The 27,903-nt window shown below is 57.7% G+C and overlaps 1 protein-coding gene across 8 annotated transcripts; it reads left to right on the top strand.

Annotated features, from left to right (window-relative positions):
- Window positions 1-233: 233 nt before the first annotated feature.
- WIZ (WIZ zinc finger) lies at window positions 234-26,206 on the top strand. Of its 8 annotated transcripts, XM_031437480.2 has the most exons (13): window positions 234-370; window positions 1,776-2,039; window positions 7,113-7,185; window positions 8,811-10,951; window positions 12,084-12,407; window positions 16,513-16,683; window positions 17,587-18,090; window positions 19,152-19,550; window positions 20,123-20,674; window positions 21,794-22,321; window positions 22,519-22,938; window positions 23,234-23,429; window positions 24,488-26,206. In XM_031437480.2, the coding sequence occupies exons 2-13, from the start codon at window positions 1,835-1,837 to the stop codon at window positions 24,645-24,647; spliced, it is 5,673 nt and encodes a 1,890-aa protein (XP_031293340.1). In that variant the 5' UTR covers window positions 234-370; window positions 1,776-1,834; the 3' UTR covers window positions 24,648-26,206. The 8 variants fall into 8 exon arrangements, with proteins under 8 accessions (XP_031293340.1, XP_031293341.1, XP_031293342.1 ...); XM_031437481.2 differs by lacking the exon at window positions 16,513-16,683; XM_031437482.2 differs by lacking the exon at window positions 19,152-19,550.
- The last annotated feature ends 1,697 nt before the right edge of the window (window positions 26,207-27,903 follow it).

The raw sequence follows: 27,903 nt of genomic DNA, 5'->3' as shown, positions 1-27,903 counted from the left end.
GACTCTCAGGCAGCGCGGGCCCTTTAAGGGTGACCGGCCAGGCCACTTCCAATATGGCGGCGCGCCTACTTGCTGCCCCCCCACTGGGGCGGCGCTGGGGGGTGGGGGGTGGGGGGGTTGGCTCCCCGGACCTCCCCATCATGGCGGCGCGGCGGGGCTGTCGCGCTGAGGTCACGGCGGCGCGCCGGGGGGGCGGGGCGGCGGGGGGAGCGATTTAAAGGGACAATGTCCCCCGAGCGGTGGAGGCGGCGGCGGCTGCGGAGGCCGCGGCACCGGCACCGGGAGCGGCAAGGGCAGTAGCGGTAGCGACGGCCGCACCAAAGAGAGAAGCTCCGAGCCCCGGCGCCCAGCCGGCGGCGCCGCCTCCCCGGTGAGGCCCGGCCCGGCCTGGGGAGCTCGCGGGCGGGGCGGAGCCGGCGCGGGGAGGGGGAGACCCGGGCCGGGCCGGGCCAGGCGGGACCCCCCGGGGCGGGGGGCGGGGGCGGGGCCTGCAGGGGCGGGGCCTGGTCGGGGGCGGGGCCGCACAGGTTGTGGGGGAGGAGCAGGGGTCTTGGGGCAGGTGTCCCCCCTGCCTCGGCGTGTCCCGCGGGGTCTCCCGCCCCGAGGTGCACGGGCTGAGGGCGCATCTTCTGGACCCTGGCGCCCCAAGAGGTGCCCTGGCGCGGCGCCGCTACCACCCCTGCGACCCCCGGGGGGCGTCTAGGAGGGAGCCCCCCTCCCCACGCTGCCAAAGTGCTCCGAAGTTGCGGTCCCGCCCGTTCACCGCGGGCAGTGCCCACCCGGTGGACACATGCAGGTGCTTCCTCGGGGCCTAGGCAGAGACCCCCACCACAACGGCCAGTCCACAGAAGGGCCCCCTGGGAGCCCCCAGGCCCCCGAGGGCAGCGCCTGCAGCCAGGCCTGGAGCCCCGGCCCCGCCCCGGTTGCCTGGGCTCGGCCTCCCCACCGATTCCCTGGGGAGGGCGCCTCATTCCTGCCCTTCACTTTCTGCGTTACCTTGAAGGTATTTATAGGTGGAGAAGACAGCCCCCACCCCCACAGCCTCCCCAGGGTCCTCATTTCTGGACCAGGAGCCCCATCCTTCCCTTTTGCCCGCAGACTAGAGAGATCTTGGGAGGGTGGGATGGGTTGAGTATGCATGAGGGGTAATGTTGGGGTGAAGCGGAGGGGTTAATGTGCTGGGGTCAGTTGAGGCTGTGTATGAGGGGGAAGGGATTAGTGCTGGAGAACCCTAAGGTTGTGTGTGGGGAGAGGGTTAGAGTGTGAGAAAAGTGCAGGGGTAACTGATATGGGCAACTGAAGAGAGAAAAGTACAGGGGTAATGATGGGGGGACTTGAGACCGAGTATAGGATCAGAGTGTAGAAGTGGCCGGGATTCGTGCTGAGGCATGCGCACCGGATATGCATGTGCATGGAAGTGAGGGCACAACTGGGGAAAGTGCAGCAGTGTATGAATGAAGGGAGGCATCTAGGAGAAGTGATAGAATCAATGCTGCAAGAAAACAAGGTGGCTGAGTGTGCTTGTTGTAAAATGTGGTAAACTGAGGCAGCACAGGATCTGTGTAAAGATGAGGAGACTGAGGCATGCTGAAGTTAGGGGCCGTTGGGATACAATGTGTGAGGATAGGGCCTTAGCACCATATACTTACTCACCTGGGCTGGGAGGTAAACTGAGGCACTGAGCCACAAGGGTAAGGACTGGGGCTTCAACGAAGGAGAAACTGAGGCAGAGTCCCTTTCCTACCTCCCCTAAGCACCTGTCTCTCTGCCCCCAGACTTATAATGCCTCGCTGAGCCAGGCCAGCAACTGAGTGGAGCCAAGCAGAGAGCATCTATGGATGGGCCCCTGGCAGGCGGCCTGGCCGCCCCAGATCGTCCTCGAGGCCCCGAGAGACTGCCTGGTCCAGCGCCAAGGGAGGACATTGAAGGTGGGGCTGAGGTTGCTGAGGGGGAAGGTTGCATCTTCCGTTCTACCCATTACCTGCCTGTCACCAAGGAGGGCCCTCGAGACATTCTGGATGGCAGAGGTGGCATTTCCGGTAAGAAGGCGGGCTCTGTGACCCTGGGGGAGCATCCAGCTAGGTCCCTGAGGCTCTGGGAGGGCCAAGCCACCCAGCCCGGCAGGGGCTGAGTTGGAATTCTGATTCTGCCTGGGTCCAGAGGCTTGTCTTTGCATTCCGCTTACTTTCTCATTTTACAGTGGTGAAGACAGAGGTTCAGGGAGACATTGAGCTGACCAAGGCCCCCCAGTGTGTGGCAAAGAACTGGGACTTGACTCAGGTCTACCTGACTTCCTTCTCTGAGCATCCTAATTGGGTCCAGGTGCCCAGCTTAGCACCCCGAGCTCCCTTCCCTGAGCCCACTTGTTCCCCAGGCATGCCCCATTCCCATCAGTCTACTATCCCAGCTCCCTCTTGCTGCACTGTCTTGGTGAGTCCTGCTCCTGAGACATGGGCCAAAACCACTTGTGCCCTCTAGTGGCTGGGTAGTCAGGGATGACAGCCAGCCCTTCACATTGTCCCCACCTTAATATTTGTTATTAACTACTCAGTAACTACTGTGTGCCAGGCTCTATTCTAGGCGCTGGGGATTCAGCTGTAAACAAAAACAGTGAAAGTCCCTGCCCTCAGGGACCTGACATTCTAGTAGGGGAGATAGACAATAAGCAACTACATAAATAACCTATGGGCAGGAAGTGACAAATGCTGTGAAGGTATTAAACAGAGTGCCAGGACTGTGCCTGGGGGACCTGGGAAATCCTCCCTGAGGGGGTGGAATTTGAGTGGAGTATGGAATGAATGGTGGGAAGGGCAAGCCCGCTGGTGGGAACAGCAGGTGCAAAGGCCCTGTGGTGAGGAGGAGCCTGGCTTACCTGGAGAGTGGTGGGTGCAGTACAGGATGATGTACTACATGGCTCCCTTTATCTCTCCAAACTCTCTAGGCCTTGGTTTCCAGGAACTTCCAAGCACCTTGTCAGGGGTTTCCTACACACCAAGCCCTTTATGTGATCATCTTTGTCATTCTCAAAAGAACCGATTATTATTATCCTGGGTTAGAGATGGGGAAACTCAGACCCAAAAGGGTTAATTAAGTTGTCCAAGGGCCCACAGCTAGGCAGTAACCTGGCTTGATAGCCGTTGTCCTTAACCACCACACTGTGTCAAAGTATCCTTCACCTGCCCCAGCTCACCCTTAGCAATGCTGATGATGCTCAGATATTTACAGAGCACATCCTCCAGGCAGGGCACTGGTGTGCAGCCAGTGACCAAGCATACCATCCCCGCACTCACTGGACCCCACCATCTGGGGTCAGAAAGACAGACCACCCATTAGGTGTTACGCCACAGTTGCTGGGGCTTCCATGGGGGAAGCCCAGGCTGGGGGACATCCAGGAGTTCCGGATGAGGAACAGTGAGTCAAGCAAAAAGGGCAGGGGGCATCTAGGCAGGGGCTCCACACATGCAATGATGTGGAGGTGACTGGTGGCACCTGAAAGTGTCATGCTGGGGGATGGCAGGGTGAGACCCTTGAGGGCAGAGTATCAGCGCTCAGAGAACCTTAGCAATCCTCTTCTCCAAACTGTTAGTAACCAAGGCCCAGAGATTGGCAGGACCATGTTCCAGGCCATGAGGCTGGCCAGGACAGGCCCAGGACCTTGACTTTGTGGGAGCCCTGGGGAACAGGCTCTGGGTCCTGGGGCCCTCTCTGGATCTGGTCCTGAGGCATTGGCCACTCTACTCTACCTGGCAGAAGTCCCAGGTCTGGAGAGAGGGAGAAGGTAGGTAGGTGGGTAGGTATATCCTCACTCCCCCTGGGGAATCAACCAGGGTCCAGTACATGTGTCTGGGGAGGAAGGGAATGGCTGCCAAGAGGGGCCAGACCCACCCTTAATGACATCCCTGAGCATTGGGGGCATGGAGTGAGAGTGGCTTGACTTGGCATAGGGTCACAGCCTGGAAGTTGGAGGAGGGCCTGGGCTTTGGACACAGTGTCTCCCCCGCTGCCCTCTTGGCCTGTTCCACCCGCCTTCCCCGAAGCAGGCACCTGCCCTAGGAGTCTTGTGATGCCTATAAATAGGCACAGCCTCTGGGGCTGCTGTTCCGCCCGAAGCCTGGGCCCTCTCTCATCCCCACCTAGCCCTTGGGGCCCCCCAAGGGCACCCCTGGAGGGGCTACCTCCAAATTCCTCCATCTAGACTTGGATGCATCCACTGCCTCCTCTGTCCTCCATCATAGCTGTTGGCCTGGAGTCCCCACAGCCTCCCTGCAGCCCCCTGCCCAAGGGTTTGGCCTCTCTGGTTGGCCTCCTGTATGCACCCAAAGCTTGGGGGGCTGAGACGGTCCCCGTGCATTGATGAAAAGTCTGATGCATGCCTGGCATTGGGACCAGAGGGCTAGGGGATGAACAATGCACCATTTCTGCCCTCATGGGGCCCCAGGCTGAGAAGGAAATCAAAGCATGGAGTGAGTGGGCCTGAGGCTGTCTGTCAAGCCTCCAGCTTCCAGCCTGGGACATCTCTGAGCCAGCCCTGAACCCCTACCCACCCCCTACCCCTGGTGGCACTCCCACCTCCCTTCTTTCCCCCCACCGCCGACTCTCTGGATCAAGCATTTACTGTGTGATCTTCCTTGGCACCTGTTGCTGGCCCCACGAACGTGGGGCAGTGGCTGTTCCCATTATATGGAGGAAGAGACAGGCTTAGAGCGGGAAAGGCATGCCCTTTGGATTCCTGCTTGACCTTGAACTCGGATCTCTCTGACTCCTGTGTCTAGGTTCTTGGCTACTCTGCCAAGCCACCTGGCTTGGGGTTCAAGCTGCTCATGGACGCCCTTCTCATTTTCCGTCTCTCATTTTCAAACCTTCTGTGGACCCTAAATGGCAGGAGTCAATGAGGGCCGCCTGGCACAGCCACTGCCAAGGGCTCCATCCAAGGCATCTTGTCTGACCCATAGGAACTTCTGGACCCTACAGGCTGAGGAGGCCCCCGGAAGAGCCCCCAGCCCCCAAGTGTCTCGGATGCAGGGCCCTGCTTGGCCTGCTTCCTCCAAAGTCGCTGCCACTAAAAATAGGAGCCTCGCTGGAGCCGCTCAAACAAAGAGGCCAATACGGCCCCCTGGCTCGCGGAATTCTTAGACAACAGCAATCGCAGAATCATCGAATCTGGGACACTCGGAATCTCAGGAGCTTGGGGTCCCAGAATCTCAGAATCAGGACACCCATACCCTCAGACTCGTGCCTCTAGGCTGTGCTGGGGCTTGTTGCCAGTGAACTGGCTGCCCTCTCCCGAGAAGCTCACGTCTGTGATTCTTGTGTTCTCCAGAGACCCATTTCTTGGGGTCTCGCTCCCTTACCTAGTCCAGGCCTTGCTTTCCCAACCCTCACACCCTCTCCAATACTCAGTCCACTCCGTCCTCCCACCCTGACATTGGCCCTTGCATCCAAGCACACACCTGACCTGGCATTCCTCCCCATCAGTCTACCCTAAGACTTCTCAAATGGAGATGATTCTGCCCCAATGGACACTTTGGCAATGTCTGGAGACATTTTTGGTTGTCATGATTGCAGGGAGAGCGGAGGGGTGGGGTGGGGTGTTGGCTACTGGCATCTGGTGGGCGGAGGCCCGGGATGCTGTTGAACATCCTACAAGGCACTGGATGCCCCCCACTGTAGAGAATGATTCAGCCCCAAATGTGAGTAGCACCAAGGTTGAAAAACTGTTCTAGATGATGCAAACTTCTGTCCCCCAACTATCACCACACTCAATTCGGGAGGCCACACGACAGTCACAACCCTTCTCTCAGGCTCAGAAGAAAGACCCTTGGCAGTGATCACATGTTTATGGACCCCCCTCACCCCCTATTCTCACCAGCTCTGAGTTCTTTGGCCCCTGACAGTTAGCTCTTAATTTCCTGAGCCAATTGGACATTAAGGGATTTGAAAAAGACCTCACCCCAGCACTAGCCCTCTTTCTGGACCATCCTCAAATTGAAGCTAATCCAGCAATTGCATCTGTTGGGCTCTGGATGGGGCACAAGTTCCCCTAGTATGTTAACCTTGGCCCAAGCAATTGGCCTGTGCCCCGATTGGCATGCTCGCCTGAGTCAGGCGGGTGCAGCAGGCAGAGGAGGTGCAGGCCAGGATTCCTGTGGTCGCTCCAGGCGTTGGCTCCACAGGCGGATAATGGAGAGTTGGCTCTATCTGTGTGAGGATTCCTAGGAGGGGATGTGATTCTAGGATGGAGGCCTGGAAGGGGGTCTGGAAGACAGGGATGGGCCCTCTGCAGCTCAGGCTAAAGGGCCCCTCACCCTTCATCTGTCAGGCATTGGTTGAACACCTGCCATGTGCCAGACGAGGAGATGCTTCAGTGAATGAGGCCCCAGAGGGCTTATGTGCTGGCAGGGAACATGGGCAATTTCAGAGTGCTAAGGAAAAAAGAAAGGAAGGAAAGAAAGAAAAAGAAGAAAGAAAAGAAAAAGAAGAAAGAGAAAGAGAGGAAGGAAGGAAGGAAGGAAGGAAGGAAGGAAGGAAGGAAGGAAGGAAGGAAGGAAGAGAGGGAGTAATGAGAAAGAAAATCCAAATCCTAGGGGCTCAATTTAGCAGGTAACCAGGGAAGGGTTCTCAGGCAGTGGGAATAGCCAGTGCAAAGGCCCTGAGGCCAGAAAGAGTTAGGTGGGCTTGAGACTTCACAAGGAGTCTGGGAAGAGTGAGTGAGAGGCAAGGAGGAGAGGGAAGTGAGGCTGGAAAGACCTGCAGAGGTTTGACCTTGCAGGGCCTGGTAGGTGGTGGTTGGGAATCTGGTTTTTATTGTAGGTATGATAAGAAGCCAGGTGAGTTTTTACCAGGATGTGACTTTTTAAAAAATCATCCTGGCTGCCAGGTGGGAGCAAAGAGAGGAGGGTTGAAGGCAGCAAGCCCTGGTAGTCCCCTAAGAAAGCTAAAGGGGATTCCTCCAAAGAAACCCCTTTCAGGGCTCAGGAGCACAGAGGCCAAAGGCCTCTCAGGGGAGAGGTGGGGGGAGCCGGCCGGGCCCTTCTAAGGAGCCCAGTAGGGCTCCCAGAGTTGGGGTGCTGTGAAGGGCCCCAGCCCCTCAGGGTCTCCCCTCTCTGTTGCAGATGGGCAACCCCATCCCGGCCTCAGCGAAGCCCTCCCCCGTGCCACCTCCGCCACCCATCGGATCAGCAGCTGGTGAGTGCCACGCTGGCCCTGACCTCAGGGAGGGCAGGGGGGCAAGCAGGACATGCCTAGGCCCAAGAGAAGCCCCCAGGAGTGAGAAGGGGACAGGAGGGAATCAGGAGGCCAGGCAGGAGGAGGTGGCTCCCTGCAGGCAAGCCCCTGGGCGTTTGCAGGGGGTGGAGGGAGGACTGGGATGAACACAGACAGTCAACTCTCATTATCCCTGCCAGGAGCAGGGCCAGGGGCCAGGAACCCAGAGGTTGGACCCTTGGAGTCCTGTCTCTGCCAGGTGACCCTTAGAATACCGTTCAGCCTCTCTGAGTCTCAGTTTCCTCATCTGTAAAATGGAGTTCCTAAGATGCATCTCACAATCTTGTCTTGAGGAACTCAAGGGATGCTGAGCTGGAGCAGGAATCAACAGCAGTGCTGGTGGCAACAACCTTTTATTAAATGGCTTGGCGGGTGATAATATGTAATAACATCCATATTGGGATTATTAACAGCTCTCAGTTATTTAACACTTGCTGTGTACAAGAATCTCAGCACAGGTTTACCCCACTGAATCTTTGCCATAGCCCTGGGGGAATGGTCTGTTAGTATTGCACGTCACTGATGGAGCTAAAAGAGGTAACCCCGTGATTTCCACTTGGCCTCTCAGCGGAACCCCTTTCCTCATCTGTTCCATGGGCATGATCCATTGCCCCTCATGGAGGAAAGAACTTGAAAATGAGGGAGATTGATCAAGAACAGTCATAATAAGAACCCACACTGGTCACGGGCTTACTGGGAGCCAGGCATCAGGCCAAGTGAAGCATTTCCCAGCACTGAGTTGTGTCATCTTTACCCTACCCTTCACTGGATCAAGGCCCCCGTTTGAAGGGTCAAGGTTGCGATCACGTAAATAAGCACCTGCAGTGTATTAACTTGTCTTTGATTATGGGTATGAGAAAGCTCCTTAGTCATCGCAGGAGGGCACGAAAACCCCTGGTTCTTGGGACTCATCCCCATTTTTAGTATTGAAAAACTGAGGCTCAGTGAGGTTGCCTCGCCTCCCCTCACCCCTAAAGCAGGTCGGGGTCACTGGGGCCCAGGCTGAACAGGGACTTTGCACCTCTCCTGACTCTGCCCTTCCTAGTGGGGAGATGCTGGGAGAAAGGTACATTCCCTTGAGTTGTTTATGTGGCAGTTCCACCATATTTGCTGGGAAGATGAAACTAAGTGAACTAAATCACCTCAATTTGGGGAGGTCCAAGACAGGAAAGCAGCCTGGAGCACAGGTCAGAGCCTTGGACCCTCCCAGGGGACAGATGAGAGTTGACTGTCCCACCAGACTTAGGAACGCTACTTGTGACCCCTGCTGTGGTCTCTACACACTCTCCCACAATGCAGCAAGGCTAGACTACATGCACAGGTGCATCCTGGGACCTGAATCTAGTTTTTGACCCAATTACTCTGGAAGGGCCCACATGGACTCCCCCGACCTCCCACCCACATCCCCACACTCTCAGTCCATCTAATGTGGTGCCCTTGGGCTGGGTCTCTGGAGCCTGTCTCAGACTGCCTGGGACCCCCTCCCCTGCCCGAGGAAAGGAAACTGAGGCCATGGCTAACCTGTCCCCATTGGCACTTCCTTGCAGCTGCTGGGATGGAGGCAGCCTGGACTTCCAGCCGGGCTCCCCACCACCCCATCTCCTGGGCCACTTCCCTGGCCCCCCCGATGGCCGGGGGCCCTGGGAGCACCCTCTGGTTCAAGAGGCCAGGGAGGGCATCCCATCTGAGCGGAGATTCGAGGACTCGGTCATTATAAGAACTGTGAAGCCCCACACTGAGCTCGAGGGCTCTAGAAGGTTCTTGTACCACCAGGGTGAATCGAAGCTCTTGGAGAAGGTCCCCCGGGGCCGCCCCAGGTTCGACTGGCTCCAAGACGCAGACGAGCAGGCCCCACTCCAGGACGCAGGGCTGCACCTGGACCTGCCACCCCAGCCGCCACCCCTCACCTCCTTCAGGACGGTGCTCATGCCAGTGGAAGATACCACGAAGACGTTGGATGTGCCAGTGGTGGACACCAGAGAGCACCTGGTAGACCTGGAGGGGCTGGCCCAGCCTTCCGAGTGGAGCCTGCCCAGGTCGGCCTCAGAGGTGGCCACGCAGACCTGGACGGTGAACTCAGAGGCATCTGTGGAGCGGCTGCAGCCACTGCTGCCCCCTGTCCGGACGAGGCCCTATCTGTGTGAGCTGCTGGAGGAGGTGGCTGAGGGGGTGGCCAGCCCAGACGAGGATGAGGACGAGGAGCCAGCCGTGTTCCCATGCATTGAGTGCAGCATCTACTTCAAGCAGAAGGAGCACCTTCTGGAGCATATGAGCCAGCACCGCCGAGCCCCGGGCCAGGAGCCCCCAGCTGATTTGGCCCCGCTGGCCTGTGGCGAGTGTGGCTGGGCCTTCGCTGACCCTGGTGCCCTTGAGCAGCACCGGCAGCTGCACCAGGCCTCCCGGGAGAAGATTATCGAGGAGATCCAGAAGCTGAAGCAGGTCCCAGGCGACGAGGGCCGGGAGGCACGGCTGCAGTGCCCCAAGTGTGTCTTTGGCACCAGTTCCTCCAAGGCCTTCGTGCAGCATGCCAAGCTGCACGTGCGCGAGCCTCAGCGCCAGGCTGCCAAGGAGCCCTTTGGGGGCAGCAGCAGGGCTGGCAGCCCAGGCCCCAATGCCGCCTCCCTCACCTATCAGCCCTATGGAGACTCCTCGGGCCTCAGTGCCTGCGTTTTCTGTGGCTTCCCCACGCCCAGCGAGAGCCTGCTCAGGGAGCACATGCGGCTCGTGCATGCCCATCCCCACTGGGAGGAGGATGGTGAGGATTTCGAGGAGGACCCTGCCAGCAGGCCGGGCACCAGCCAGGATGCTTACACCCCCTTCCCTGATGCCACCGAGGACGACTTTGGCAAAGCTGAGCCGCTCTTGGCCCCCATGTGGCGGGGGAATCCTGCTGGATACGACCCCAGCCTGGCCTTTGGCCCAGGCTGCCAGCTGCTGGGCATGAGGGATTTCCCACTGTCAAAGCCACTCCCACACAGCTCAGGCCAGAGGCCCCTGGGGAGGCCAGCCTTTCCCTCGCCACTAGCATCTGCCCCCTACTCCTTACAGCCCAGGAGAAGCAAGAGTGCCATCTACCTGCAGGGGCTCCCAGCCCAACCAGGGGACCAGAGGCACCCTTGGAGCGAAGAGGATGAGGAGGAGGACATACCTCTAGCCTCAGAAATGGACTTTTCCCCCGAAAGTGGGGTCTTTCCACTGCCAGCCACCCCCGGCCTCATCCCACAGTCAGCCCTGGAGTTGAAACAGACATTCCGAGAAGCCCTGCAGACAGCCGAGGCCTCATGGGCGCAGCAGCAGCAGCTCTGTGGGATGGTGCCTGTCGTGCTGGTGGCGAAGCTCAGCCCGCAGGTCATGGCTGCGGCAGCCAGGGCCCCCCCAAGGCTGCAGCCCGAGGAGCTGGGGCTGGGGGGTGCCCACCCCCTGGACTTCCTGCTCCTGGACACACCGCTGGGTGGCCCTCTGGGGCTGGACCCATTCCTGGATGGGGACCCAGCCGTAGCACTGAAGCATGAGGAGCGGAAATGCCCCTACTGCCCCGATCGCTTCCACAATGGCATCGGCTTGGCCAACCATGTGCGAGGCCACCTGAACCGCGTGGGCGTCAGCTACAATGTGCGGCACTTCATCTCCGCCGAGGAGGTGAAAGCCATCGAGCGCAGGTTCTCCTTCCAGAAGAAGAAGAAAAAAGGTAGGGCAGCTTCGCTCTGGCACCCACCTCCCTCTGAGGCCTGGGAGATGCACAGCTGGGCAGCTGAGTTCTGAACCAGCCAGCCCCCACTCTGAATCTTCCTGTAGTGCCAAGCAGGGTGAAATTAGGGCCTCTCCTCCCAGAAGGTCTGGGAGCTGCAGCAAAAGCCACTGCATCGGAGGAGGTGTGGGGACACCCCAATGCCCTGGCCCTTCCAACAGCTGGAGGAAGGAGTGTGGGCAGAGGATTCAGCCCCAAGCAGGGAATTTCATTGATTCCTTCCTTCAACAAATATTTACTGAGCGAGGTCCCCTCTGTTCTGAGCACTTGGGAAGACAACAGAGAGCAGAACAGCCGTTCCTGCTCTCCTGGGGTACACAGCCCAGGAGCAGAGGTGGTGGGGCCCTGGCCGGCTTCAGAACCCCTGTGAGGTATGCAGATTCCTGGCACCAAGGTTCTGATTCCAGAGGTCTGTTTCCAACACAAGTGCCCTGGGTGGTTCTGAGGCTAGCAGACATGGAGCCCACTTGGGGAAGTGCTGGTATGGTTTTGAGAGCGTGTGTATGTGTACACTGTGAGGAATGGGCAGGGGGGCAGACAGCCACAAAATGAGGGAATTACAATGTTAAGTGACCAGGGCTGTGATGGGGGAAGCTCGGGGAACCAGGGATCTGGGGAAGCCGAGAGAAGGTCCCTGACTCTGCCTGGGGAAGAGGGGGTGGTCTCAGCAGACTCCCAGAGGAAGGCATCTCATCTGTTTGTCCTTTTCTTCATTCAGCAAAGATTTAATTTATAACACTGGGGTGATCGTGAGCAAAAATAGACATGAGCTCTAGACAAAAGAAACGTATTCACCAAACAGTCACCCAGATAATTGCAAATCCACACTGGAGAGGTATTTCTGAGGATGGGGTCCCTGATGCTTTGAACTGTGTGAGGGGAGAAAACTGGAAGGTCAGACAGAGAAGGCTTCATGGAGTGAGCTGATGCAGGCCAAGGGCAAGGGAGGCATCCAGGTAAGGAACAGCACTGGCTGTGTGATGTGCTGAGGGTGAGCAGCCCCAGGAACAGGGAGAGCTGGGGCTGGAGAGTCACCCCTCACTCAGGCGGTCCATGTCCTCTCTCTCCACAGTGGCTAACTTCGACCCGGGCACCTTCAGCCTGATGCGCTGTGACTTCTGCGGGGCTGGCTTTGACACTCGGGCTGGCCTCTCCAGCCACGCCCGGGCCCACCTGCGGGATTTTGGTATCACCAACTGGGAGCTCACTGTCTCACCCATCAACATCCTGCAAGAGCTGCTGGCCACCTCAGCCACCGAGCGGCCCCCCAGCCCCCTGTGCCGTGAGCCCGGGATGCCGCCCAGTGGCTTCCTGACCTCCCGCCGGCCCCGCTTACCTCTTCCAGTGCCCTTCCCACCTACCTGGGCTGAGGACCCTGGGCCAGCCTACGGAGATGGTAAGGGGAGAAGGGGCAGGCCAGGCTGGAGCCCTGACCCTTTCCGGGGGCCCAGAGGGATGGAGGAGTCGGGGGCGGGCAACCACTCTGCTTTCCTGCAAGTGTTTCAAGACACTTTACAAAGTAGGTTGACAACTGTCCTGCCACTTAGGGGTCATTTCTGTTTTACTCGGGGCTGGGCCAAGGCTCCTTTCAGAGATAGTTCCTCCTCACCCTGCCTGATGGTGATTTTAACATAGGCTTATTGAACTTTTATTAGGAGCCAGATACTGTTCTGAGCACTTTACAAACAACAGACTCATTTACATCCTCACAATAATGTTATTATCCCCATTTTACAGATTAGGAAACTGAGGCACAGAGAGTTTAACATGTCTGAGGTCATACAGCCGGAAGCATGTTGAGTTGGGATTTGAAAGCCCAGGAAAGTTAGGCTCCAGAATCCTTGCCCTTAATGATGTGTTTTATCTAGAGCAGCACTGTCTGGTGGGACTTTCTGAGATGATGGAAATGTTCTTTAGATAACAGTACAGTCCTACAGGGTCACCGCTGGCCACGTATGGCTGTTGAGCACTTGAAATGCAGCTAGTACAAGGTTAGTGGTGATCCCATTGGATAGTGCAGATCCAGAGTCTACATTCTAGATTTTCGATTTGTCCAGCAACATTGATAACCCCGCCCATAAGTTAGTGCTTGCTGTGTACTCAGGTTTCATCGCACTTACACCTCAAAACAATTCCACGGTGCTAAGGATTGTTGTGTTCCTGTTTTACGGATAAGGAAACTGTGGGTCATCTGCTTTGCCACAGCCACAGAGCAACAGAGCTAGACTTCTGAACACCATGTTTGGTGGTCTCTACAGGGGAGGATGGCTTGGGAAATCAAGAAATAAAATTTTGGTGAAGGAGCTGGACACTGTGGAGGGAAAGGTGAAGGACCCAGCCTTATAAAGCCTGACTTTGTGGGAGACTTTACGGAACCTCAAAGTAGAAAACTCAAAGCAGTGAGGAGACGGTGGATTCTGAGGAATGGAGAAGTTGCCTGAACAGGGGGAATTGTCCAAGGGATGCTTGGGGCTGAGGCTTCCTTCTCTGTTTCTCCTACCCGGAGTTTGCAGGGTCCTACTTAGATCTGTACTCTGGGCTTTGCTGGACCTATCCACAAGCTTCCTTACCAGTGAAGGGCACTTGAGGGTATGCAAAGGGAAGAGGAGGAGACTGAAGCACAGAGGGAGGATAGTGGTTGGTTGAAGTCACACTTTGGGGAGACGCAGAGTGGGGACATGACCTTAGGCTTCTTGCCTCTGCTGAAGGCTGTCCCCTGGGCATTCAGCTCACACACCTGGCTAGGTTTGTGGTATCCCACTGGTGTCTGGGAGATGGTGCTTGCTCTGAAGATGGCTGGGGGCACAGGTAGCAGTTTGTAGCTCCAACCCTGCCCCCTGCTTTCTGTGTCACTCCAGCAGAGGCCTGAATGTCAGGCTTACACCCTTTACTTGGCACCTGGGCCAGGCAACCCAGGGATGGCAGCATGCACCCAGCAGCCAGGTTCAGCTCTGGCTTAGCTGTTTCCACTAGAAGACCCGTGTGCCAGCGCCCAGTTAGTGCTGAGGGAGCTGGCCAAATCATTGGGGCATAAGGAGTCAGCCTGGTACTGCACTTGCCCTGCCCTTGGTGGGGAAGCTATGATCAGTTTTTCAGTGAACACTTCTGGAACAAGGGCGTTAAGGAGTGGTTGAAAAAATCCTGGAAGCCTTGCCTTGAGGAAAGATGCCGAAGATTAGGGCTAAGTCTCAGCACAGACCCTGCATGGCTATCCTTAGAAGCCTCTCCCACACCTCCCTAAGTGGGCGGTAGGGAACGGGTGCCAGGTTAGAGGCGCTGCAACTGTCAGATGCTGGCCCCACCCAGCTGTCAGGGAACAGCTGGGGGCAGTCGGTTTAGTGTTGGGGAGGGAGAAGCATGTTGTGCTTGAAATGTGGTACTGGCCTTGTAGGGAGTTCCGTAGTATTGCGGGACAGCGCCGTCGGGGAACAGCTGAATACCGGGATGATGTTGGGGGATCCTCGTGGTTGGGGATCAAATGTGTTCCAGGATTCCCGACGCGGAAGGGAGACTTCCAAGGAAGGGAGTTGAACGGGGTCCCGGGGCAGGTCCTAGCTCCGCCCATCGGGCTCCAGGAGCTATTAAGGCGGAGGAGTGTAGCCAGAGGATTCCCATCATCGTCTTAGGGATATCAGGGGTGGAGGGGAGAGCGTCCCTGCCTGCCGAGGCCCAGGCTGGGGCGGTAGTTGGCGACCTCTTGGAGCACTGCATGCATGCGTGCGTCCGCGAGCTCCCCGCCTGCCGGGCCGTGACAAGGGTTTCGTTCGCGGTGCTCGGCGCTCCGCCGGCCGCCCTGAGCGCGCCCCGAGGGGCGGGGCGGAGCTGAGCGGGCTCGGCGGCAGTAGCGCTCGGCGTTCGGCTGCTCCCGCCTGGGGCGGCCGCCCCGCGTGCGCCGGAGCCAAGATGGCCGCCTCCACCGCCCAGTGCCGAGTGACAAAAGCGGAGAGCAAGGCGGCGGCGGGGCCGCGCGCGGGGGGCGCCCGGGAGCGCGCGCCCGCGGGGGCGCCCCAGCCCAGCCCCCCGAGCCCGGGCCCCGCGGCTCTTCCCGCGCCGCCGCCGCCGCCCCCACCCCCGCCGCCGCCGCCGCCGCCGCGGGACGGGCCCAAGGCCGAGCCGGAGCCGGGGCCCGGGCCCGCGCCCGCGCCGGGTAAGAGCCCGCGCCGGGGAGGGTTCGGGGAGGGCAAAGTCGGCATCCCGCCTGCCCCCTGCCGCCGCCGCCGTCCCCGACTCCCGCCGTCCAGTCTCCGGGACTTCCCCTCCCCCCAAGGCCCTCCAGTAGCGGGGACCCTGGGCCTCCTGTCGCGGCTTGCAGGGTCCCGGGAAACAGAAACACACTCCGCCGCCGCCTCACGAGACCCTTACCCCATCTGACAAATGCCCCCTAAACCTCTTGGAGCTCCTGGATTGTCTCTTGCTACAGTCCCGGTCCCTCCCGCGCGGAAACCCACTCCAAGTCACTTCAGCTCTGACACGGTCCCTACCCCATCTGTCAGACGCGCCCCCTCCACCCGGATACTTTGACAAAGTCCTCGGTGTCCCAGGCCCCAGTGCCTTCCCACCTCAGCTTGCCTTCTTCTTGCCTCTGTAGGACTCAAACTGAGCCAAGGACCTGCCTGGCCCCCTACTCATAACACTAAGCTCCTCTAAGGCCCCTATCTGACACACAGTTCCTTCATCCTCAGAGCTCTCTCCATGCTCCGAACGCTAAACCTGGGGTTCAACAGGCCTCTCAGGCCCCTTTCTCTAAAGAGTTAGACCATGAAAACCCACTTTTGATTCCCTGTTTTCATATACACTTCACCCAGAGAAGCTTCCTGATCTGATGGAGGCGTCAGAAACTTCCTATAAAGTTCTGTGATTCCCATTCTTTCTGTCTCCAGTTAGGTCCCTGCTGGTCCAGGCTCCCAGTTCTTACATTACCCAACCTGGGACTCAGCTTGTGATAAGACCACCCCGGGGTCCCCACTTATCCCTGCAGCCCCAGCGCCAGCTGTCTTGTCTGGTAGAGATTCCCCACAAGTCCCATGGAGCCTCCTTCCTGTCCTGGGCTCCCTGCCTCTGCATTGCCTCTCTGGCCTCTGACCCTGGCCTTGTCTTACTGAATTCCCCTTCTGACTGCCGCCTACTCGCCCCCCAAGACTGACAGTTGCTCTCTTCCACAAATTCTGCCCAGAGAGATATTGTCTCTGAGAGCTGCTAAAATTGGAGTCTTGGCTCAGACTAGCACTGCGTCCCCTGACCTGTCTGTGTTCTGGTAGGTGGAAGCTGTTCCTAGTGTCCGCTGTCAGTTGGCAGCCTCGACATCCCTGCGTCACATTGGTGCTCGGGGTTATGGATGGAGCCTCAGCTTTCATGGGGTGAGCTGCATCCCAAAGTGAGAGCAGGCACCAAGGATGAGGAAGAAGGCTCCCACCACTACCACTGTGCCCCTGCCCTCAGTCCTTGAAGAGGTGGACAGCCCACACCTTGCCTGGGCTGAGCCTGTCTTCCCAACCTCACAGGCCTGGGTTCTGACGAAAACGCAATGGTGGCCATGGACTTGGGCTCCCCCCCGCTCCCCAAGAAGAGCCTGCCTGTCCCTGGGCCCCTGGAGCAGGTGGCCAATCGGCTGAGCAGCAAAGTGGTTACAGAGGTTCCTCATAGCAGTAAGCAGGAGCTGCCGGACCTCAAGGGTGAGTGGTGCAGGTGGCAGGGATGCTGGTCAGGCTGGCCACACACTCAGGGAGCTCTTGGGCCCGGGGGGGGTTAATGACGGGGCTCTAGATTGGCCACAACTTTCAGTTTGGCATCCCAAGGCACCAAGGAGACACCCAGCTGTCTTCTCTCTTGAGCTTTTGCTGCCCCAGGCATGCCATTGCCTTGAGCCTTGGTCAAGGAAGGGGCATCCAGAGAATCAGTGGGCATGGTCATCAAGAGCTCACACCCAGACCCAGTTCATTTGATGACTTTGACTGTCCATAGCTGTGTGATCTTTTGCATGCAACTGCCTTGTCTGTGCGTTGATTCTCAGGTCATTACTGAGTGGTGACAGGCACTGTGCTGGACCCTAGGGATGTGAGAGATGTGAAACAGACTTGGCCCACGTCCTTGGGGTCATTGAAGTTGGGGAGTTGGGAGGCAGAGAAGCACACAGGCAGGGCTCCATAGAGACCTTGGCTGGGACCTCTAACCTAGCATTTGAGGCATGAGTTAAGCTGCAGAGGGTGGCTAGGCTTTAGCTCTTTGAAGTGTGTGTCTGGCAGATCAGCATCTGTGTGAACCTGTTGCCAGGACACCCTTGTACACTAGAGTTCCGAAAGGCACTCCACTGGCTGGTCCACAGAAGGGCTCTGCCTCCTGCTGTGTGCCCTTGGCACAACTCTTCCCCATTCTGTGGCTCAGTTTCCTTATTTGCAAACTGGACATTATTTGCAAAATGACCTTCATTAGGGTCATTTTAAGGGTAGGAGGGGGTTGATGGAAGCAAAACACTTGCAGAAAGCCTGAGTGGGTGGGGCCCCAGGGGAGGAGAAGTGGGAGAGCAGAGCCTGCTTGGCCTCACAGCTGGCTCTCCTGGCCTCCGTCTCGCCCTCTAGCCCAGAGCCTGACCACCTGTGAGGTCTGCGGTGCCTGCTTCGAGACACGCAAGGGCCTGTCCAGCCACGCGCGCTCCCACCTGCGGCAGCTGGGGGTGGCTGAGTCGGAGAGCAGCGGCGCTCCCATCGACCTCCTCTACGAGCTTGTGAAGCAGAAGGGCCTGCCCGACACACCCCTTGGGCTGCCCCCAGGCCTGACTAAGAAGTCCAGCTCACCGAAGGAAGTGGTCGCTGGGGCCCCGAGACCCGGCCTGCTTGCCCTGGCCAAGCCCCTTGATGCCCCTGCTGTCAACAAGGCCATCAAGTCTCCTCCCGGCTTCTCAACCAAGGGCCTTGCCCACCCGCCCAGCTCCCCACTCCTCAAGAAGGCATCACTGGCCCTGGCGGGCTCCCCTACCCCCAAGAATCCTGAGGACAAGAGCCCCCAGCTATCCCTGAGCCCCCGGCCGGCCTCCCCAAAGGCACAGTGGCCCCAGTCTGAGGACGAGGGGCCCCTGAACCTCAGTGAGTGTGGGTCCTGGGAGCCGAGGGAGGTCCTGGTGCCAGGAGGGACTTGAATTCAGCTTGGGCTATGGGGCTCAGGGTTGGGGCAGTGGGGACCGCAGCACCTGCGTCCTGGGTCAGCTGGGTTAGAGTGTCGATCAAGGTGCTGCATCTCCGTTGGGCCGGCCACGCTGCATATTTATCATCTGTCTCCCACTCCACTTCACTGTTCTTTCCCCAGAAGGCTGGCTGTGGCTACTGAGCCTGCCAGGGTCATCCTCGCCTCTTAGGGGCAGCTTTTGGCCTTCTCTGGGCCTACGGGTTGGGACAGTGAAGGTAACCAGGGCTCCTGTGGGGCATCTTGGATCCTGCAGGTAGAGAAGTGGTCTACCTGACAGGAGGCCCCATGGTTAGCCCCATCTTCACATCCTGGCCAACCTGTGCAGAGGTACCTCTGTGCCCAGGGGTGGAGCCATACCTCCTAGGCTGCCTGTGAGAATGGCAAAGAAGGGTTTGGAAAGAAACTCCCAGGCATGGTGAGCAGATTTAACTAGGACATCCCTTAGGAAGTCAGGCCTTCCCACACATTTGTGGGCATTAGAGTTGGGGGTGAGCCTAGGGTCTGGCCCCCTGCCCAACAGAGCACCCCAGTTGCACCTCATATTCCAATGAAGCTGCTTCCACTGCTGTGCTCCCAGGAGCAGGGCCCTGAGCAGGTGTGCCCTTGGCTGTATGATGCTTGGCAGCCGGTGGGCCCCTGCTTTGCACCCCTCACCCACCCTGCACATCTCCTGTAGCTGGAATCTCTGGGAAGAGGGCCAGGGAGGATCAGATTGTTCCACTGGAATTTGGCCACTGCCTCTGTACCCCACATCCTTAAATTCCCTACACTCACCTTGATGCCAAGATGCAGCGTACAGGGCTTCCTGCTTCCCAAAGCCTCTTAAAATAAAAATGTGGCGCAAGTCTTGGACCTCAGCCAGCCTGGGCAGCTGAGAATCGCACCAGGCTCTCCCGCCTCAGTCCCTCAGGGCTGGCCAAGGTGGTGGCCGTGAACGCCCCCCTGTGTTTTGTCTCCGCAGCTTTAGATAGTGACGGGGGCAGAGAGCTGGACTGCCAGCTGTGCGGTGCCTGGTTTGAGACCCGCAAGGGCCTGTCCAGCCACGCCCGTGCCCACCTGCGCCATCTGGGCGTCAGCGACCCGGACGCCAAGGGATCCCCCATAGACGTGCTCCACGGGCTCATCAGGAGGGACGGCGTCCAGACCCGCCTCCCACCCAGGCGCCGCGTGCTGGCCCAGCTGGGGCGGCCTCCTCCCGCCTCTGCGGCCCTCTCCTTGCTCCCCCCACAACCGCCGGCCAAGAAGGCCAAGCTGAAGGCCGCGGGTATGGCCAGCCCCTGGGGGAAGCAGGACCTCTCAGCCGCCGCAGCCGCTGGCATTTTCTGGGCCTCTGATGTGGAGCCGTCTCCTCTCAACCTCTGTAGGTTCTCGCTTCAGCCGCCCCCTCCTCCCTGCGGGCCCTGGTGCCCCTCCCAGGGGGGGGTCACAGCCCCCTCCCTAATCCCTCCCTGCTGGGGCAGGGAGTGGACAGGGGCCCTTAGCAGTGGACCGGTTCTGCCCAGAGATCTGTTGGCAGTCAGCTGCTAGGTCTACTCTCTTGGCCTTTGACCTCCTTGACAGACCTGCCCTGAGAACGAAGGCCAAGGGTGGGGTGCTGCCTTTTGGTGTGGAAGGTGCCCAGAGTTGCCCCTGGTCTGGATGGCAGGGCTGCCACTTCCTGCCCTCATCCTTGTCGGGATCCACAGAGCTGTGGAGTCTTGGTTCTGTCCTCCTCCGCCAGAACCGAGGGCCCACGTGCTCTCTGGATCCTCCCTTTGCTCCTGCCAGGTGTCTGGCCCCTGCCCCACTTCTCAGTTCCCTCACTTGCACCTGCCCCCTGCCACCGCCCCAGCCCCTGGACATGCTTCTAGCCACGCATAGCCGTCCAGGAGACCCGCAGGTGACGATGCTAATGGTGCCCACAGTCCTAATTGCCCCTTTCTCCTGCTGCAGCCTCGGGCCCAGAGCCAGCACGTGACATCCGCTGCGAGTTCTGTGGCGAGTTCTTCGAGAACCGAAAGGGCCTGTCAAGCCATGCACGCTCTCACCTGCGGCAAATGGGCGTGACCGAGTGGTACGTCAATGGCTCGCCCATCGACACGCTGCGGGAGATCCTCAAGAGACGGACCCAGTCCCGGCCTGGCGGACCCCCAAACCCATCAGGGCCTAGTCCCAAAGCCCTGGCCAAGGTGGTGGGCAGCGGAGGTCCTGGCAGCTCGCTGGAAACCCGCAGTCCCGCGGACCTTCACCTCTCACCCCTGGCCAAGAAGTTGCCGCCACCACCAGGCAGCCCCCTGGGCCACTCACCAACTGCCTCTCCTCCTCCCACGGCCCGGAAGATGTTCTCGGGCCTCTCCTCACCCTCCCTGCCCAAGAAGCTGAAGCCTGAACAAATGCGGGTGGAGATCAAACGGGAGATGCTGCCGGGGGCCCTTCATGGGGAGCCACACCCATCCGAGGGTCCCTGGGTGGCACCTCGGGAAGACATGACCCCCCTGAACCTGTGTAAGTGTAACCCTGGGGCAGGACAGGGAGAAGAGGTCTCAGGGGTCTTACCCTTAACTCCCCTCATGGGTACCCAGAGTCCCCAGGGTTGAAACGGAAGGGAGGTACACAGGTCCAGTAGACAGGGGGCTAGCTGTGGGTTCCTGCTACGTAGACCCCCAACTGAGCTGCTTCTTGATGATTCTTCATTCCTGTGGGGCAGAACTGTGTCATTTGGCAGCAGCAAAAAAATTCTGTCTGTGCCATCTTTGATTGGTAGTGGCTACCATCTGGATTCCTAGGGAGAAAGACTGCAGGGATCAATTGGTGATGTCTGCCATGGGCAGGAGTATAGGTGCTGGTGATGGGTGTCTGAACTGTGTCTTCCTGATATTCGTGGTCACTAAGTGCTTAATATTTGGAGTTAAGTTGGAGTTAAGGTCTCAGCTGCTCCACAGTCTAGAAACTGACCTTAGGCAGTTTCCTCTTTTGGAAGATGGAGATCAGCATGGTCCCAGCTCTGCACAGTTTTCTGAACTTAGCTTTAACACTTAAACAGAGCCCTGTGTATGCAGTAGTTGTAACATCCTCATCACTCACTTCCCTCCTGAACCGTTTCTATGTTCATCCTGCTCAGGCTGGCTGAGCTGCTGTGTGCTGAGCAGGTGAGGATGGTCCAAGCCTCTGCCTTAATGCTTATATGCATATCATGTCTGCTCTGTATCACATGCTTTGAACTGCTCCCACTTTAGGGACCCCTACTTCCACCCCAGTAACATGGGGAGGTGGTTTTCATCTCCATTTTGCAGAGGAGGAAACTGAGTCTCAGGGGAAGTGGCCCAGCATCACACGGGGTCACAGCCAAGCTTACATCTGAGCCCAGGATCTGGGCAGCCCTTGCTCCTCAATACTTCACTATATCACAGTGAGTCATCATGAAGCCAGCTAGAATTTGAGGTGACAGAACAAGCAGAAGGGCTGTATGATGTACACAAGGGCCTCTGGAGGCAGATGAAGGAGCAGGTCATTCAGGTCTGGGGCTGCGTAGATGGGACAGATGGGCACTTAACACTGACCTTGAGCTTAGAGGCTTCCTGCCACAGCCACCGCCTCCTTCTCCCCTCCCCGGACCCCCTGCAGCATCCCGGGCAGAGCCAGTGCGTGACATCCGCTGTGAGTTCTGTGGCGAGTTTTTCGAGAACCGAAAGGGCTTGTCGAGCCATGCCCGTTCCCACCTGCGGCAGATGGGCGTGACCGAGTGGTCTGTCAACGGCTCACCCATCGACACGCTGCGGGAGATCCTCAAGAAGAAGTCCAAGCCATGCCTCATCAAGAAGGAACCACCAGCCGGAGACCTGGCCCCTGCCTTGGCTGAGGATGGGCCCCCCACGGTGGCCCCTGGGCCCATGCAGGCACCCCTGCCACTGGCGCCAATGGCTGGCCGGCCGGGCAAACCAGGAGCTGGGCCAGCCCAGGTTCCCCGCGAGCTCAGCCTGGCACCCATCACTGGTGCCAAGCCTTCAGCCACCGGCTATTTGAGCTCAGTGGCAGCCAAGAGGCCCCTGCAGGAGGACCGCCTCCTCCCAGCAGAGGTCAAGGCCAAGACCTACATCCAGACTGAACTGCCCTTCAAGGCAAAGACCCTCCATGAGAAGACCTCCCACTCCTGTAAGCAGCGGGTGGCAGGGTCCCGGGAGGGCATCTGCCAGGGCCTGTAGGACTGGGCAATGCCGTGCACACACTTAACCCCCAGCGGGGGTCAAGGCCCCAGTGGGAGGCGGGACTGGCTCCCGACCTGGGCAGCGCCTTCTGGGTACCTTTGCTCCCTACGGGCTGGGGCTCAGCAGCACCCCCTCTGCCTGCAGCCACTGAGGCCTGCTGCGAGCTGTGTGGCCTTTACTTCGAAAACCGCAAGGCCCTGGCCAGTCACGCACGGGCTCACCTACGGCAGTTCGGCGTGACCGAGTGGTGCGTGAACGGCTCACCCATCGAGACACTGAGTGAGTGGATCAAGCACCGGCCCCAGAAGGTGGGCGCCTACCGCAGCTACATCCAGGGCGGCCGTCCCTTCACCAAGAAGTTTCGCAGTGCCGGCCATGGCCGCGATGGCGACAAGCGGCCGCCCCTGGGGCTGGCACCTGGGGGCCTGGCCGTGGTGGGCCGCAGTGCTGGGGGTGAGCCAGGGCCTGAGGCTGGCCGGGCAGCTGACAGTGGTGAGCGGCCTCTGGCAGCCAGCCCGCCAGGCACTGTGAAGGCTGAAGAGCACCAGCGGCAGAACATCAACAGTGAGTGCTGGTGGAGGAGGGTCATGAGGGCAGCAGGCACCTGCCAGGGCCCACCCGGCTGCCCCCTGGGTTCTCTGCCGCGCATCTGCCCTTAAGCCACTTTCCCAGCTGCTGTCCCATTCACTCATCCATCCTCCATCCCACCTGTCCCCAATGTCCAGGAGGTGTCCAGTCACCAGCTTCCCTGACTTAAAATTCCCCACAGCATCTGTCCCTTGCTTGCTGAGGCAGGAACTTCCTCAGGGGCCTTGCCCTCTAGCTTACCTCCTGTTCCTCTTACCTTTCCCTACCACAGAATTTGAGCGCCGGCAAGCCCGCCCTCCAGACACCTCTGCAGCCCGGGGCAGTGAGGAGGCCAATGACCTACAGCAGAAGCTGGAGGAGGTGCGGCAACCTCCGCCCCGGGTCCGGCCCGTCCCCTCCCTGGTGCCCCGGCCCCCCCAGACATCACTTGTCAAGTTTGTTGGCAACATCTACACCCTCAAGTGCAGGTACGGAACCCCCAGGGGAGGGAGGGAAGGCGACCACCTGCCTAGGGCTTGGCTGTCCAGAGCCTCTGAACAGGACAGGGGCTGGTGGAGGCAAGAGATGTAGCCTCAAGGGCTGTCCTGGGTGTGACTGGACCTGGGCTAAGGGCTCCTCACAGACAGCAGCACCTCAGAGCTTTGGGCCAAGACCCTGAGCTTTGTAGCCAGCAAGACCTGGGTTCAATTGCCAGCTCTGACACCAGCTTGGTGACCTCAAGCAAGGACTTACTGCTCCATGCCTCAGTATTCCCACCTATAAAATGGGGTTGATAACAGACCTACCTAATAGATTTGTTACAAGGATTAAAAGAGTTAAATATTTATAAAGCACTTTAACTATGCCTGGCGCATGGTATGCACTTGGCAAGTGTCTGCCTCATTAAGAAAAAAATAGGTCTTAGTTCATTCTTACCAAAGTTCATGCATATTTCAGAGACCAGGAAACTGAGAGTCTGAGATGTGAGGTACCTGCCTCAGGCCACACAGGCCAAGTCAGAAGTAGGATTCAAACCCAAGTCTCTGGAAACATGAGCTTGGGTTCTGGCCCCTATCCTGTGAGGCCTCCCTTGGGACTGAGAGGGCAGGGAGCTGGTAAATTGGGTACATGAGTAGGGTGGGTGGAAGTTAGGAGTTAGTGCCCAAACGCCCCTTTCCCTGACTCCTGTCCTGCTGTCCTGGGGCCTGGTGGGATAGGATCTGCTTCTCTGTGTTCTCTCACGTCTCAGAGCACATAACTGAAGTTAATGGTAGAGGTGCTTATACCCAGCACCTGAGCCAGCAGACTGCCCTAAGCATAGAGCCAGAGGCCTCCAGGGGACCCTACCATGACCCCATGATGGATAGAGGAAGCCGTACATGGGGGAGCATCTAGCTTCTGGGTCCCCCTTCCCTCAAACCCTGGGCTTGCTCTGTTCACGCTGAATAGCAGCAGGTGTGCCTGATGCTCAGGGCGGGGCCAGGGCTACGCTTCTGCCTCTCCTCACTGCAGTGGCCACCCCCTCTCTCTCTGTTCCCCAACACAGGTTCTGTGAGGTGGAATTCCAGGGGCCCCTCTCCATCCAGGAGGAGTGGGTGCGGCACTTACAGCGGCACATCCTAGAGATGAATTTCTCCAAAGTGGACCCTCCGCCTGAGGAGCCTCAGGCCCCGCAGGCACAGACAGCGGCGACAGAGGCACCCTAACACAAAAGCATTCCAGATCCCCTCTCGTGCCACCTCTTTCTCCTCTTCCTCCTCCCTCTCCTCCCTCTTTCTTTTCCGTTTCCAAAGGAGCAAGCCAAAACCTCAAACCGGCACCTTTCAGGGGCCGGGCACACTACAGCCGGGGCACCGGAAGCCAGCTAGCCACCCTTTCCCTAGCCCGAGGACTCTGGGGCCACACACAGGGCATCTTCCTTCAGCCCACACCCACCTGCCCACCCGGTTCAGCAGGGGCAGCAGCCAGGTCTCTGGTGGCAGCCGATCTGTTCACAGGGGAGGATGGCCAGCGCTCTCCCACGTCTAGCAGCCAGGCAGGGCTATGTTTGCCATCTGTGGCCATTTGCAAAGCCCCAGGGTCCCCTCCTGTCCCTGTGAATATCCTGTCACACACGCACGCACGCATGCACGCACTCACGTACTTCGTGAGACCCGGGAATCTGCCCCAGCCCTTCAGTTCCCGAGTCGAACGACGACCACGTCATGCCACGGTGCTTGCTCAGGGGAAGGCACGCTCCCTATGTGGCCCACTGCCAGGGCCTGGGAGCACCCCACTGAGCCCACAATGCCACGGAAATCCTTGTTGGCCGCCCCCCCAAGAGGGGCCTTCCCTGTAGGGAAGAGCTCAGAGCTGACAGCTGCCTCCTGCCATGTCAAGGCCCCCCAGAGCCTCGGGGGCTCCGGGGCCTGGGAGGGGGCGGGGGTGGGACTCTCCTCCCCCACCCCCATCCCCTTCCTTCTTTTCACTGTTGCTTTCTATGTATAGCTCCCTAGACCTTTCACTTTTTTAAAAACGCGTTTTGTGTAGAGAATAAGGAACGTGGATCTTTTTATTTTGCAGTCCTGGGCCAGCTAGAAACCGGGAGCTGATTGACCTTTTAACTTTTTTCAGTGGCCACATTTTGGTTATCAATGTACCTAGAAGTATGTAAATTAGATTAAATTTCTCTTCTGGAAACACCCCGGGGCAGGCGGCCAGCGTGTGTTTTTCTGTCGAGTGGACAGGCTGGCACTGTCTGTCTGGCAGCCAGGGCTGGGATAGAGCTGCCTCCGCCAAAAAGCCCCTGGAAGCCCTGGGTTTTCCCGTTGGCCGCCAAGCCCACCAGACCTGTCTGGGGATGAGCCCACGTTCTCAGCTGTTGGCCCTCGATGCCATGGCTGGTAGGGGGCCCTGGCCAGCTGGTGAAGCAGTTCCTGTGAGCTGAGGAGAGGAACCAGGGCCCTGGGCAGCTGGTCTGGGAAGGGAGCCAGGATTAAGAAGTGATTGAGGCCGGAAGGGCTCTCCGAGGGCAGGAGCTGTCCAGTGAGGGTGTGGGGGACTCGCTGGGGGAGGGTGAAGTACACAGCTGCTGGGAGCCTTCAGAGAGCTGGGACCGGCCTGCCTTCAAGACATGTGACTTATCTGGAGATACATGCAGCCTGAACATGACTAACAGGAGGGGAAAAAGAGAGCTGCTGGCTCCTTTTCAATGTTATTTATTTTCTCGTTCTGCAAATGTTTATTGAACATTTCTGAGATTTTAAGAGATTTTGTTGGCTGCTCCTTCTTGTTTATTGCATGTGGTTTTTCAGCTCATCATTTTCACTTAAATGGCCAAGGGCTGGAAAGTGGGAATGACCTCATGGGGCAGGGGCCTCCTCTGCCCCAACCTATTATCCTCGGCCCCTCACCGTGCCCCTGGCTGGGAAGGAGGGGCTAACAAGCTGTGATAACACGCCCAAAAGAGTGGTCTTGGCTGGCACACTTGGCTTTTCTGCTCGTGTGAGATCAGGACAAACGTCTTGCCTGGTGGAGAGAAGGCCTCTACTACTTAAGTCTAACCCACACTGTGGGTGGGCATGTCTGAGACTTTGAAAGTGGGGAGGCACCTCTTGGCATGAGAGTTGACCCAAAGGCACCTTTTCTTTAAACTTTTTATAAATTAGTTAAAAAAAAAAAGTGATAACCAGCTGGATGTTAAAAAATAACTATACAAGCAGCACTTGTAAAGTGGGAGCCCCCTCCCCACCCACAGTCGTAAGGTGATAGCTGTGTTGGTCCTTGAAAGGTTGAATGCCGTTCTTGCCACGGAGGGATCTTTTCCTAAAACTTGTGAGCACACCCTTTAAGCAATTCTACTGCCTCTCTTTTGGAGGCAGAATATTGAATGTTAATGAAGTCATCAAATGAGGGTAAAATATGGGTGTGGTACATGCCAAGAAGGAAGCTATAGGATCCAGGAGATGTGTCCTGGGGTCCTGCCTTAGTTTGGAGGACCGGCAGGCAGGCATCCCTGACACTGATATGAGCCCCACAGCTGGAGTGCACATTAATCAGAGTTATGTGCTTCATATAGGTAGTTTCTCAATGCATCATGATCCTTGTCCTATGTGGCAGCAAGTTCCGCATAAGCCCTGTTTTTGGAGGAGTTAAAAGATTTTATCATGGAGCATTCCAACCATACAAAAGTAGAAGAGTAAAATGAACTGTCATCTACTCATCAGTTATAAACTCATGTCCAAACTCTTCAGCTATAACCCCTCTGTGCCCTCCTCCCTTTCTGCCATCTGAATTATGGTGAAACACATCCTGGTCATCCGATCAATTAATTTCTTAATATTTCAGCATATTTCTCTGAAGGATATGGACTCTTAAAAGTGCCATTGTTAAACTAAAGAAATGGACAATTCCTTAATATCAGAAAGTCAGCTGTAACATACTTTTAAGTAAAACAAGATGCACAAGTCATATAGCTTGATAAATTGTCACAAACACGTTAAGTACAATTTTCAGTGTCTGCAGCTTTGTCAAGTCATCTCTTAGAAGTTGTAAGAGGTCTCTGACAGTAGATTCCACACATCTACTGCCCATCTTGGCTAGGCTGTAGGATCTCTAAAGTCCAGAACAAACCAAGAGGAGTTTAGAGGGGAAGCTCCAGCTTTAACACTTAAGTGTCAGGGACCTTGAGCAAGTCATGAATTCCAAGACTCAGTCTTCTTATCTTTTAAATGGGAATTTCCCCCTGCTTTTCCTTTAATACGGTTGCCATCTTACATGACATACTAGTAGGTGCCTTCTTAATAGCATCTAATCTACTTTTTCGTCGCGCCAGTGGACATCCTAGAATAGAATTAAATGGGAATTTTTGCAAAAAGTTTCCTCGCAGATATGAGGAAGCGTTTTATATGATAAAACAAATGTATTTATTACATATATAATGTAAACATGCTATTTAAATATATTTGTAATCGTTGTGTAACG

This window comes from Camelus dromedarius, chromosome 27 (assembly GCF_036321535.1).
Source record: "Camelus dromedarius isolate mCamDro1 chromosome 27, mCamDro1.pat, whole genome shotgun sequence".
In the NCBI taxonomy this organism is placed as follows: domain Eukaryota; kingdom Metazoa; phylum Chordata; class Mammalia; order Artiodactyla; family Camelidae; genus Camelus; species Camelus dromedarius.
This window is presented reverse-complemented; position numbering and strand designations above follow the sequence as displayed.

Bases quoted from the DNA above. Each gene is read 5' to 3' on its own strand.
- WIZ (XM_031437480.2), top strand. From the start codon at position 1,835: ATGGATGGGCCCCTGGCAGGCGGCCTGGCCGCCCCAGATCGTCCTCGA. The intron at 19,551-20,122 runs GTAGGTTCTCGC...CTCCTGCTGCAG, and splicing joins GCCGTCTCCTCTCAACCTCT to CCTCGGGCCCAGAGCCAGCA. The intron at 22,939-23,233 runs GTGAGTGCTGGT...TCCCTACCACAG, and splicing joins CCAGCGGCAGAACATCAACA to AATTTGAGCGCCGGCAAGCC.